Genomic DNA, 13,248 nt, shown 5'->3' with positions numbered 1-13,248 from the left:
ACTTGTTTTATGACTATTTGTTGTTTTTTTATCTTATTTTATTATTATTTATGTTTTTTTTTTCAAAGAAAAAACTTATTTACTACTTTAAGTGTTTTTTTTGTGGTTATATACATGATTGTTTTGGTATAGTTAAACTTCTACATTTAGACATTTATTCAAGATTGTATAAACTGATGGTTTTAATTAAAAGGATAGATTTATGTTATACTTTTTATTTAGTTTAAGCAAAAAAATGTTTTAAAATAAATGTTTTGTATGGATGCAGCTTTATTTTACTGTTTTTTTTTAATTGCAGCTTTATTTTATGTATTTATTGTTTTTTATAGTATTTCAATGTTATAGCTTTAATTTATTTTTTCTTTGTTTTATCAGGTTGAATTAAGTTGATTGTAGAGTTTAAATTCTTAATCACACTTAAAAAAAAACTTCTAATTTATTTATTAATTAATTTTCATTTTATTTCATTCTCTTTTTTAAATCATATAAAAGGTTAAATTATTTGCTAAAATTATTGAAGAGTTTTAAAATTTAAAAAAATTCAGGTAGAAACTTTACCTTTTGACGTAGAGTTCAATATATATTTTATGTGTATGTAATGTTAGATATATTTGTTTATATAAATTATTTTATTTTCTTTTAGAAAAATGTTTAATGTTGTAAAGTTTAATAGTCTTCTTTAGATAGGGTTTAATCGTTTTTGAGTCTAAATTTTGACTGTAAAGTTTTTTTATTTTTCATTTGTAGCTCATTATAAACTTGATTAAGTTGGGTATGCAACTTGATGACCGAGAGGTCTTTTTGCGTATCAAAGTCCTTGAACCAAAAAATTTTGAGCAATTTTTCGTTTTTTTTTCAATAAACCACTACTGAACGAAATTGTTTGTTTTACGAGTGAGCTCCATCATCTCCTACATCTTTAAGTTACTATTATTTCTCTAAATAATTGGTCCTAAAAGTAAGGGAGCGATATCGCCCAATTTAGAAAACTAAAATTTTGATAAAATGGCTCTGCATCAATATTTTTTGCCTAAAAATAAGCGATAGTGTTTCCATTTAGCAACCCTTAAGTTAATACTGGTTGTTGTAAAAAAATACGCTAGCGTTTACAATACACTTTATTTAAAACATTTATATAAAATATTATTAATATTTAAGTGTTGATTTTCTATTAGCTTATAAAAAGTTTACTAATAGTTCCAAAAAAAGATAAGTAATTTTTTGAAGTTTTATTATAAATTAGTTAAATAAGCTGTTGTTAGCATGTTTTACTATTTACTTTATGATATTACTTTGTAAAAAATATACAAAACCTAATACTGTTTACAACTAAAAATTACAAAAAAAAAAACGATAATCGTTTTTATGTGGTAATTTTTATTCAAATTTTTCTAAAATTGACTTATTTTTAAGCTTTATGGACCTAAAAACGAAAAGAATTTTTTGTCTTATATAAAAATAAATAACTCATCTGAATAATGTAAACCATGTTCGTGGCGAAAAAAAAAAGAAACTATCAACTTGATGTTTTCAGATCGTTAAAGGTGTAAATTGTACAGGTTTATTTAATTTAACTCCAATATTATAATGTTAATCAGAATAACGTAAAACGCAGTTTGAAAATGTTAAGTTTTAAAGTTAAGAACTGCTTTAACGTTGCCTTAGTTAGAAATTACTATTAAAACAATTACGGGAATATTTGGAGCAATCAAAACTTCTGCTGACTTACTTTAATTTTAATAATGCATAAGGTCAATTCTGTTTAATATGTACGTAAACATTGATTATCTATTGTTAAAAGTTCTAAATAAACAACTTAATGTTTTAATAATCAAAGTAACTTTACAGTATTTCAAAAGTTTCCATACAATTTGAATTAAAACTTACAATATTAGTTTTCAATTCTAGTTTGTTATAACGCTTGATATTTCTACGTTTATTGTACTCTATTAATTTTTTGAGTTAACTTCATGTGTTGAAAACTAATGTGTTTAGAACAAGGTGACCTGATAACGTAGTGGCCCCAATGATGGCTTTAAAAATTCTCTGAGTTGCAAGATCGTAACCCAGTGGTCGATAAATATAAATTGAAATTATGTCTGAATCTAGTTTGACAAAGAATTTTTATTTTAACAAAGTTTAAAAACAATTTATTTTTGACCTTGTTATTAATCCTTTACTAGTGTGTTAATTTGTTGATTTTTTACAATTATACGAAGCAATAAAGAAATACAAGTAAATTGCCACGAAATTCTATTAAAAAAACTTACTTAAGCTTTTAAAAGTATTTAGCGATATTATTTATTTTAATTTCTATAATAAAATAATTAATAATTTGTGTTTTATTAGAAAGTAATACATACGGTATCTTTTAAAATCATTTGTTGTGTTAAGTTTGGAAACATTGTCGAAAAAGTAAGAGCTAACTATAAATAAGATGTAGTTTGTTTGAACAATATTAAACAGTTTTCAAACAGTTTTTATGCTTTAAAGTTGTTTAGCGTTAAAAATAAACTTACTTTAAACTGCTTTTAGTTTAACTGATTAAAAATCTAAAATTCAAAGTACAAATTACTTTCTGAAAAAGACAATTGTAAAGAAGTAAAATGAAAAAATAAATTTTTAGTTTAATTTATTAATAAATCTTTTCTATTATAGATTAGAAAAACATTTAATCAATCACAAACTCACTTGAATAGCTTTAATTACATATTACAACTATTGAACCACAAGCTGTTTATAGACTAAGGTCGTAAATTTGTTATTGATAGATTTTAAATTCAGTTTGAGTACAAGAAGTTTTAATATCAAAATCTAGAAATAAACATATATGTAATATACAAACAACTGTTAGTTAGTGTAGTCAGAAGTTACAGCTTCGCAAGTTGGAAGATACCACTTGTTTACTTTAAAAAAAGTATTAACTATAAGTCTAGTAATAATAGTTAATTTATAGTTGTTTAATAAACGTATGATTACATAATTTTTAAGACAGTTTTGTATTTTCCGTTTGTATAATTTAAAAATATTTCTTTTTAACCAAAACTTTGTCTTCTGATAAATGATGTAGGTTTTAAAATGAATGTTTAGATTATTAACTGACGCATAAATTTAAAAAGAAAAAAAATGGTGGTAGATTTTTTTTGATCCTATCACGAATAAGCATGCCAGTAGTTTCATAAAAGTGAAATTTATTATGCATTGAACGGCAGCTAGAAATCTGACATAACCGGTCATATCAGCAAATAATAGATCTGCTGTAAACTATCACGACGATTTGTAAACTTACTACTACATTTTTTCTTTCAGTTACGACAGATTGACGAGTTTAATTAACTACAGAGCCTGGGTCTTAATCTATTGAGAGCTTGCAGCCTGATTATCTAAGTGAAATGATCGAAACTGGACGCATTAACTTATTAACTTGAACGTAATTCTTACTTTATCTAAACTTCTTAACATACTTTCTATTTTACTTCAATTATAAGATCTAATTTTGATTTTGAAAAAAAAATGATTGGACTAGAGGTTCAAAAAAAGTAATTTATTGTAAATTAATAACTTTTTTTAAATGCAACACTCCTATACTGTTTAAGAGCTATTACTGTTATTACTTTGATTTATTAGTACTGTGTTTTTAACAGACAAAAAGTTTAGTTATTTTCATTGCGGTAAATTTAAACAGCATCAGTAACGAAATAATATATTTATACCACAGATGTTCTTGTGCTAAAACTTTATTTCAACTAACGGTGTTTCACTGCTCTCAAATAAATTTAAGAACAGATCTACGGAGTCTATAAAATATTAGCACACTTTAGAAAAAAAGCAGAAAAAGCATGTATAATTATGTATAGTGTTTATGTAGGGCTAGTAACTATAAATGAACTTAATGGTTTAAAAACAAAGTTTGGGATAAAAACATAAAATTATAAAATTGTCTACAAAAAATAAAAATTTAATAAAAGTAGGCACTAACCTCAAAAAGCTCTAAGAATAGGCAAGTTTTTAAAAAGAAAACTAAATTGAGTTGTCCAGAAATGTTACGTCATAATAAATTTAACAAATTGGTCAATAATTTATACAGCTTAAAAACATGAAGTATTAAGCTTTCAAGTGTATGTAATTGTAATGTGAGTGTTGTGAAATAAACTAGTACATAAGTAGACAGAGCTATTTAAAGTAGAATCGTCGGTTGTGGGGACAAATGTTCGATAAATCTCGCCGCTTATTCAGAAGTAGGTCTTTATCTTCTGCTGCAATTACTGCTCTTTCTGTATTGCAAGTTGGGCAAATTCTACTTACTCCGTTGGATGCATGTTTGATCTTTGAAACAATACTCCACTCTATGTTTGGCCGTTTACCGTACCTGTGAAAAAAGCTCCAGACATAATCCGATAAACGCGTGCTTTGTTTTTTATTTATATTTTTAAAAGTATGTTTATGGTTAGCATGACTATACTTGAAACTACCTGCTGTACTTCCGATATAAATTTTATCTGGGCCCTTACTTTCAACTTTAACTTTATGAATTACATTAAATAACTCTTACATTAATTAAAATTAAATTACTTTAAATAACTCTGTCTACTTATGTACTAATTTATTTCACAACACTCACATTACAATTACATACACTTGCAAGCTTAATACTTCATGTTTTTAAGCTTTATAAATTATTGACTAATTTGTTAAATTTATTATGACGTAACATTTCTGGACAACTCAATTTAATTTTCATTTAAAAAACTTGCCTATTCTTAGAGCTTTTTGAGGTTAGTGCCTACTTTTATTAAATTTGTTTTCTTTTGTAGACAATTTTATAGTTTTATGTTTTTATCCCAAGCTTTGTTTTTAAACCATAAGGTTCATTTATAGTTACTACCTACATAAACACTATACATAATTATACATGCTTTTTCTGCTTTTTTTCTAATGTGTGTTAATATTTTATAGACTACGTAGATCTGTTCTTAAATTTATTTGAGAGCAGTGAAACGCCGTTAGTTGAAATAAATTTTTAGCACAAGAACATCTGTGGTATTTATTCCGATAAGCTTAGCTTATCAGGGTCTCCAGGATTTAACGCCTTTTAATGTTACATCTTATAATATATTTATATAAACATAAAAATAAAAAAACAAATTAAAAGTTATACTTTTGAAAATAAAAACTTATGTGAATTTTTGTAAGCAAACTACTGTAACAAATAAACAAATTCTGTACTAAAAGTAGTACTATCTATTAGAAAGCGTACTAAACGAAGTTTGACTCATGATTCTATTAGTTAATGCGTTTTGAAATGCGTTTAGATATTATTAATATCTAGTCAAGTAAATTGAGTACTAAGTCATTCTATTCTACAAAGAAAGTCCGGAATTTAACTAAAAAAGGCAAACAACTTGGGGGTTGTTAAGGTCACCAGTCAAATTGATTTTTATGATTCGTTTTGAACTGAACCTTTCTAGGAATCGATTCTCAGTGAAACCTTTCACTCTCAGTAACGTTAAGAAGTAGTTTGTTGAAAACAAAATAAAAATTTTTTTTTGTTATTTTATATTCATATATTGTAACTAACTTTTTACGGCTAGTATACTTAAAGGTCAGTCTAGGCTAAAAAAACCTGGAAAAAGCTAAGTCAACAAAAAAAGATTTTTTCATGTTATTTTTAATTTCTATTCTTTAAAATTAACTTTTAATATATTTGGGTAAGGTGGGTTAGGGATAAGGGTATAAATCAAAAAAAAAACTTAAAACAATTTACTGATTCTTTTTTTTTTCAGCTTAGACTGATTTTAAGTATACTTTACATTTTAACTTATTGACTTAGATATAGTATTTTTTTAATTAATGTTGTTCTTTCAGACTTTGAATTTTTAAAACAGTACTTTTAACTTTTTATATTTGAAAATCTTTAATTTTATATTTAAACCATAATAAAAAAGTTAATAATAGCTTTATAATAATGTACTATTTTTTAATGAAAGCTTTACAATGTAAAACAACAATCAAAGATTAGCTAATATTAATAATTTCAAATAAGTTCTTTTTTTATAAAGCTGCACAAGTACTGTTATAATTTATAAGTTTCTAAATACTGCACATTATTTAATATATCAAGAGTCAAGACGGTTTTAATTAATGATGCTCAAAGTTTGATTATCAGTACACATTAGTGCTTAAAATTAAATTGTTTAATTTTTATAATTTAACATTTTTTAAATTTTTTGAATAGTTTTTAAAGTTATTCGAGCTAAAAAAAACTTTTTTAGAACTAATCTGACTCGTCGACTAGAAAATTTGCTTACCTTAAGTCTAAGTGTGAATAATGGGTAGGAGTCAAATATGCACGAAGGGTCACTTTTGAACGAAGAGAATTTTGCAAGAAGACGCTTTTGCACCGGTTGAATTTTTGAATTTTTTATTTAATTTTTTTTTAAATTTTACTATCACTATTAGTTTTATCCCTAACCCTCTTTCAGTAATTTTTTTTTTGTTTTTTTTTATATTAATTTTATATTCTTTTAGTTTTTAATTTATTTTTTTTTAGTAGTAATTTTTATTAGTTATATTTTATTTTTATTTTTTATTTTTACTATCACCATGCCTTACCCTCAGTCAATAGTTTTATTTTTCTTAAATAATTTGTTTTTATTTATTGATTTTTTTTTTTTTTCAATAACAGTTTTTAGTAGTTTTTTTTCAATCATTATTTTTACTATCACTGTTACCCCTCCTAACCCTTACCCTCGGTCTCCTTTTTTTTTCGATTTTTTTAATAAAGTTGTTTTTTTTTTTAATTCTCGTGCAAAAGTGTCTTCATGCAAAAGTGTCCCTTCGTGCACATTTGACCTGACCCGTAAATATCATATCATTTGTAGTGCAACTAACTGATATACAAAAAGAACTTGTGGCCACCCTGGTTAGCAGCTAGAATGTAAAGTTAAAAAAGGGTCGGCTGCAGTTGTAAGTTTTTGGAAATGTTTTCATTCATAACATTACGCAAATTTGGGTAAATGAGGTAAGTTGGTAGTAAAGAAAAATATTAAGAATATCCTTAATCTACCTTACTCAAATATATAAAAAATAAACTGAATTTTTTTTTTGTTATTAAAATTAAAAAAAAGTAAAATATTAGCGAATCAGAAGCGACCTTAAAACTGCAGCCAATGCTTAAAAAAAACATTGTATATGAAAGTTCTATATATGGGGATTCAATATCAATTGCATGGTTTTATAGAAAAAATCAAAACATTGAAAACATATTATAATCACTTTTAACAATAAATTGGCAACCAGAACTACTACAAAAATGTTTGATTGAATAAGAATACAAAACATCATTAATTTAATACGATTTAAAGGTTCCCACTTCTATCTATTGACCATAGTTGTTAGGTTTCTTATATTTTTCTTTACAAACCTTATATTTAAACTAAACTAAGTTGTGGTCTAGTGTTTCAGAAATTTTTTAAAACCTAAAAAAGGATCAGTTTACATACAGTTACAAAAAAACCATGTTGAGCCAGTAAACTGAGTAAGTTTGGAGTTCTGTGTTTGAATAATTTGTTTTACATGCAGATATTGCTTAATTGCTTTTGGTTTGTCTTCTTATCTGTTTATCTTAATTTATGTATGGTCAGTTTTGTGTGTGTTTATTCTGATTTATGGTTGGCTGGTTTTGGTTAGCTAATGAGGAAAGATATTTACATGAGTGTGCATGATTGTTTATTTGGTGTTTTCTAGTTTTGTTGTACCTTATTTGTTAGCTGTATATATCAATTACTATTGCTTAACTGAATTAATTATTTTTATTACTTTTATTAGACTAAAACTAATTCTACCAATACAAGTTTCAGAAACTTTTTTTTTTTTCTTGATAGTTTTAAATTTAATTTTATTTATTTTTCGTTTTCATAGTAACATTTCAGTAAAATAGTTACTAAATATGTTTTAAGATAGTTATTTAATGCTAATGTGTTTATTATAATAACTGTTCAAAATATAGGTTTAATCGTTTGCTAACAAAAGGTCCTAGTGAAATAACTTCACTGAAATATAAATAAAAACAAATTGTACAGTAATCTTCCTTTATTGTACCAACATATGTTTCTGTGTGTTAACAAATCAACACACTTCAACTGGGTTCTGTAAAATATATTTACTGTAATGAAAGAATAAAAGCATAGAATAAAGTGGGTGTATACATTTTTTTCATTAAAATAAAGTAATTATTTATGTAATAAATAACATATTTTAAAAAGTATTTTAAAGTGTGTTTTTAGTATTAAAAAATTTAAAGTTTTTTAACAGTTTATTTATAATAAATGTAAAAGTAATATTTTCATGTTTAATATATATAAAGATTAGAAAAAAATCTACTTACCAAAAATGACTGACAAACCATCAACATCAAAAACTTATGTTATTCAAAGTTCTTTATCTCCAGTTAACCAAGATAATAACAAAGAAACAGAAGATGAAGCTATAAAAAGTGAAAAGACTGAACAAACAAACGAAAATGGAATTATACCAAATGTTGAAAGCATTAACTCTATTGAGGAAGCTTATCAGCAAGTACTTAATTTAAAGAAAGCAGAAGAAAGTAAAATAAAAATCCCTGCTAAAACCAAAAAAGATGAAAGTTCTAGTCAAGATATTAATATTACAGTAAATACTGAAGATAAAATTCAATTGGCTGACCAATTTGATGAAAAAAGCACACTCTTAGAGAGAAGTTTTGAAGTAAAACCTAATGATGACTCAAAGTTTCCAAAAAAAGATTTAGTTGAAAAAATTGTTAGTTGCAGTCAATATTATAGTAATGTAGAACAATTAGTTTTTTTCTAATGATTTTGATCTATAATTATTAAAATCAACAAAACAATGTTATTTTTTATTTAAGAGAATCATTAATCAATATTTTTTATAAAACTATTAGATTCTGTGCATAGATTCATGTGATGATATGTTTTCACAAAAAATTCTCTTCAATGGTCAGAAACTACAACTATTCCAAGCAGTGTTCAGTGCAGTCACTCGCTTTGTTAAAAGTAAATCATTTATAAATAACAATCATCAGTTTTCTCTGATTAATTTCAACTCGCAAGATAATGAAGTTCAGCTTGTTAGTAATTTTTCAAATATACTATTTTTATTGTTTTGTAGAGTTTTGAACCAAATTTTTTGTATATAAATTTGTATGATATGTTTGTATATTTTTTGTGTTAATTTTAATATATACTGAAACTGTGATACTTAATTTTAGATATTTTTTTTTACATTGTTGCTGTTTGTAAATTAATTGTTATTGCTAATGGAAGTTTAGTTTAGAGGAAATTTTTACATAGTTTAGTAAAGTATTTTTAAATTATTATTTTTGCTATTAAAAACAATTTTTTAAGAACTTGAAATACAATTGTATAAATTTTTACAAGTTTGATCTTTAGGTTTTTCATTAATAATAGTAAAATTTTAAATGTAATTTTTTTTATTCATTATACTTATGTTGACCTTGTTTTAATAAAGTACTTTATGTTTACTTTTTAACTTAATATATTTTTATAAAAACTTAAAATGCTCTCTCTTATGTTATATGTATTCGATAATTTGAGTGTATAGATTTAAAGATGTTTATTTCTAAAAAGTAACTACAACTTAATTTTTCAAAAGATGACACAATTGAACTCCGATTACAAAGAAACTGTTTCTATGTTGCAAGATATTTGGAACACAAAGTCTATGTATACAGGAAAACGCAACAAGAGTGAAGATATGAAATCTTTCAATGTATGCAAACTTTTAAAGCAACTTACTCATATTGTAAGATTACCAGATGCTGTTGATGACTACATTGTCAGATGTATTTTTGTTTATACAAATTCGCAGTTTCCAGTCACACTTTCTTCAACTCAAAACCAAGTACAAGAATTTATTTTAAGTAGTGTAATTTGTATATTTTTGCTATTTTTTAAATATTGTATGTGATTAGGGTTGCAACTGACTCTAATTTGAAAGTTTAAAAAAATTAAAGCTGGTTTTAACTTTTAGAATATTTAAGCTTGTTTAAAATTAATACATTATTTTATTTTAACATCTGCAATTTTTTTTAATTTGTTTTAAGTTATGAAGTTCAGTATTAGTTTATTTTTTGTGTATAAAGTTTTAAAAATCAACTAACTATTTTAATTTAAGTTTTTTAAATTAAAGAAATTTATTTACTAAAATGTATAGTTATATATAAAATTACTTTCGAGAACTGTTTTAGATCTTAAAATAAGTAAATATAATATTTATTAGTATTATTGTAGATAAAAAATGCAAATAAAAAATTCTTTGGACGTTTAGTAAATTTTTTAACTGTTCTATATTGTAATATAACTAGGTTGAATTTTTTACTAAATAATGTTTTAGGAGTACAAAGATATGTTAGCAAACCCAAAATTTTTTTTTGATATTATTCATCTACATGAAATTCCGTCTGAAGACAACAATGTTAAAGTATGTTTGGTTTTTATTTTGTTTAGTTCTTACCTAGAAAAATGCTCATTACATTTATTAGTTTTTAGTTAGTCGTTAATTTTTAACAGTAGCAGAAGTTTTAAATATTATAAGTCTTAAATTTAGCATAAATATATTTATATTTGAATATTTACTTCTTATGTTTATTATAATTTGTTTAAGAATAGTCTCGTATTATTATAAATTGTTTGTAAATTAAAAAATAACAATAAGAAAAGTAGGATATAACTGTAAAATCTTATATATATATAAAGTTTTTATTTTATACAAGAAAAGCTTATTTAAAATAATAGTTTTTTATCTTAAAAGTATGTAAAAGTCGTTTGAAAAATGTATTAAGAATATTAGAAATTAAGAAGATATGAATAAATTAAATCTTAGTTTAAAACTACTTTAGCACAATGTATTAAGCTATGCTTTTAAATACTTAAAGGGAAGTTTATAATTATTAAAATTTATATAGGATTATACTTAATAACTACTATTTGTTAGCTACAAAGTTTTATTGAATTTTACAATTTAGGTCAATTTTGTTACAAGTTTTTCTGTAAGTAAAACTTATATGCTCCTAACTTTCCTGGTCATAAAAATATAAACTAAAAGCTTATTTAGCTAATAACATTCATTTTAAGGAACATATTTTAGATGCTTTTAGAACTTTCATATTTAAAGTGAAAAACCTGTGCCAAAATTTCAAAAAAAGAGAAATAAAATAAAAAATATTTCTCAAAGTAAAACAAACTTATATTAGGATGGTTTAAACAAAACAAAATTTTAATCCAAAGTGATATATTATTTATTTAATAGCCTTTTTTTGCCTTTTCATTTGAACTTTCCTTAATAAATCTATTGAACTCTATGACTTAATTGCATTTATCTAATTAATTGTTCTTGATCTTTATATCTGGTAATTAAGATTACTACAAGAGTAAAACGAGTTGGTCAGCCTTGTGTTTAGTTTATGACCTGCCTTCTTTTAAAACAAACAACGCATCTGAGCTAATTAATTATACTCATTTAATGTATAGTATTAATTAACTACATATTAAATTTTTAAGATGAAGTCTTCAACATTTTATCTCTGTTTTTTAGGAAGTCTTTGAAAGTTTGTGCAAATTAGACGATAGTGAGAAAAACTATATTGAAAATACTTGTTTAAGTTGTAACGAAGAAAACTTGACACAAATTTTCAAAATAAGTGACAACTTTACAAACTTAATGTTTCACCCTTTACAAAGATGTTTGCCGTTTTATAAATATACTGATCAAAAACCAGTTGCTGTTGAATAGTTTTAAAAATTGCTATGCCATTATAATATAATAAATATGTTTTTTACAGAGTGCAAATATTTTACATTGTATCTTATTCGAATTAAAATTTAGCATATTTTTTTTTAATTTCGTGCATAGCCTTAAAAAATAATGCCACGTTAAATTAAATTAGATTTTGTAAATTTCTGAAAACTATGTTAGCACTACACTTATGTGTAACAATTTTTGTTTAATCTAATGTTTTGAAAACTTACAAATAGTTTCAGAGATATTGCGTTTCCCCTTCATTATTTTTACATTATATTTAATTTATTTTTTTATAACATAATCATAGAACAATTTAAAAAACTTCAATTTTTTACACAAATTACTATTTCCTTAAGTTGCAAATTAGATATTTTTCAATGGAGATAGGTCATTTATAAAAACTTCTGATTGCTAATGATGAGTTAAGTACCGATTTTATTTCTTAAATTCAGGTAATGAAAAAATCTAAAATGTTATGTATTCATTTTTGTTGAATTTTCGTTCTTCAGTGTACAAAAATATGTATCAACTCAAAAATTTGTTGAAAATCTTTAAAAACAAACTTCTAATAAATTTACCTAAAGACAGTATAAGATATAATCGTGGTTTATTGTTTCAAGAATTTAGTAACAATATTATTTGAATTTGGTTATTTGAATAACCATTTTGTTTTTCTTATAATGTGAACAATAAACAATGTTTGTTATTTACATAGTAACTATTACTTAAAGTCTTATAATACATATGTATTTAGTAATGAGTAACAACACTACAAAGCTGACTTAATTTCAAACTTTTGTTAGTTTAAAAAAATCAACTGCATAATAAATACATAGCTTTAGGAATATTTTGTGGAAATACTAAAAATAAGTAATTTTTTTTTTACTTGTGATATACTCCCAAAATTTAAACTTATAAATAGTAGTTAATATGGATATAGCTAAAATGTTTTTGACACCATCATTCAATAAGTACTAGACTTCACCACATGCCAATCAATAACTGTCCATGTCACAATCTGCGACCTGGTTTCGTCTTTGTTAGGACACATCAGGCAGACATAATCTTGATGATTGTTATATCCGTTTTAACCAAACATTTTTAAGTGCATTTTATGGTTACAGCAAAATCGATCAAAACTCAACGTCTCCTACCTTGTCAGTTTCACGTGATATTATAGTTGACGCTCGTTTGATCAGTTAACTAGTATTTATTTCAATTTTTACTGTACTTACAAACGTACGCTTCAGTGCAAAAGTATTTAAACATGTTTGTTTCGACTGGTATAACAATTCATAGTCAAGATATCCGCATGTTATGTCCTGGCAAGGACGAAACTGGGTTGTAGAAAGTCTAGTACCTATTTAAATTTTTAATATAAATTAGTGAAACACATACAAAAAGTCGTTACTTTTTCTAGTAAGTTTT

The 13,248-nt window shown here is 24.3% G+C and overlaps 1 protein-coding gene across 1 annotated transcript; it reads left to right on the top strand.

Annotated features, from left to right (window-relative positions):
• The first annotated feature begins 8,319 nt into the window (after positions 1-8,319).
• On the top strand, positions 8,320-12,420 carry LOC145842497 (BRISC and BRCA1-A complex member 1-like). The gene is made up of 5 exons (XM_082949951.1): positions 8,320-8,799; positions 8,942-9,127; positions 9,673-9,921; positions 10,414-10,500; positions 11,614-12,420. The coding sequence occupies exons 1-5, from the start codon at positions 8,392-8,394 to the stop codon at positions 11,809-11,811; spliced, it is 1,128 nt and encodes a 375-aa protein (XP_082806077.1). The 5' UTR covers positions 8,320-8,391; the 3' UTR covers positions 11,812-12,420.
• The last annotated feature ends 828 nt before the right edge of the window (positions 12,421-13,248 follow it).

Source organism: Thalia democratica, chromosome 8 (assembly GCF_965202585.1).
Source record: "Thalia democratica chromosome 8, ktThaDemo2.hap1.1, whole genome shotgun sequence".
In the NCBI taxonomy this organism is placed as follows: domain Eukaryota; kingdom Metazoa; phylum Chordata; class Thaliacea; order Salpida; family Salpidae; genus Thalia; species Thalia democratica.
This window is presented reverse-complemented; position numbering and strand designations above follow the sequence as displayed.

What these genes read in the sequence shown, in the direction of transcription:
- LOC145842497 (XM_082949951.1), top strand. Translation starts at nt 8,392, where the DNA reads ATGACTGACAAACCATCAACATCAAAAACTTATGTTATTCAAAGTTCT. An exon ending in AAGATTTAGTTGAAAAAATT is followed by an intron (nt 8,800 to 8,941) that starts GTTAGTTGCAGT and finishes TAAAACTATTAG; the next exon opens with ATTCTGTGCATAGATTCATG. An exon ending in CTGAAGACAACAATGTTAAA is followed by an intron (nt 10,501 to 11,613) that starts GTATGTTTGGTT and finishes TCTGTTTTTTAG; the next exon opens with GAAGTCTTTGAAAGTTTGTG.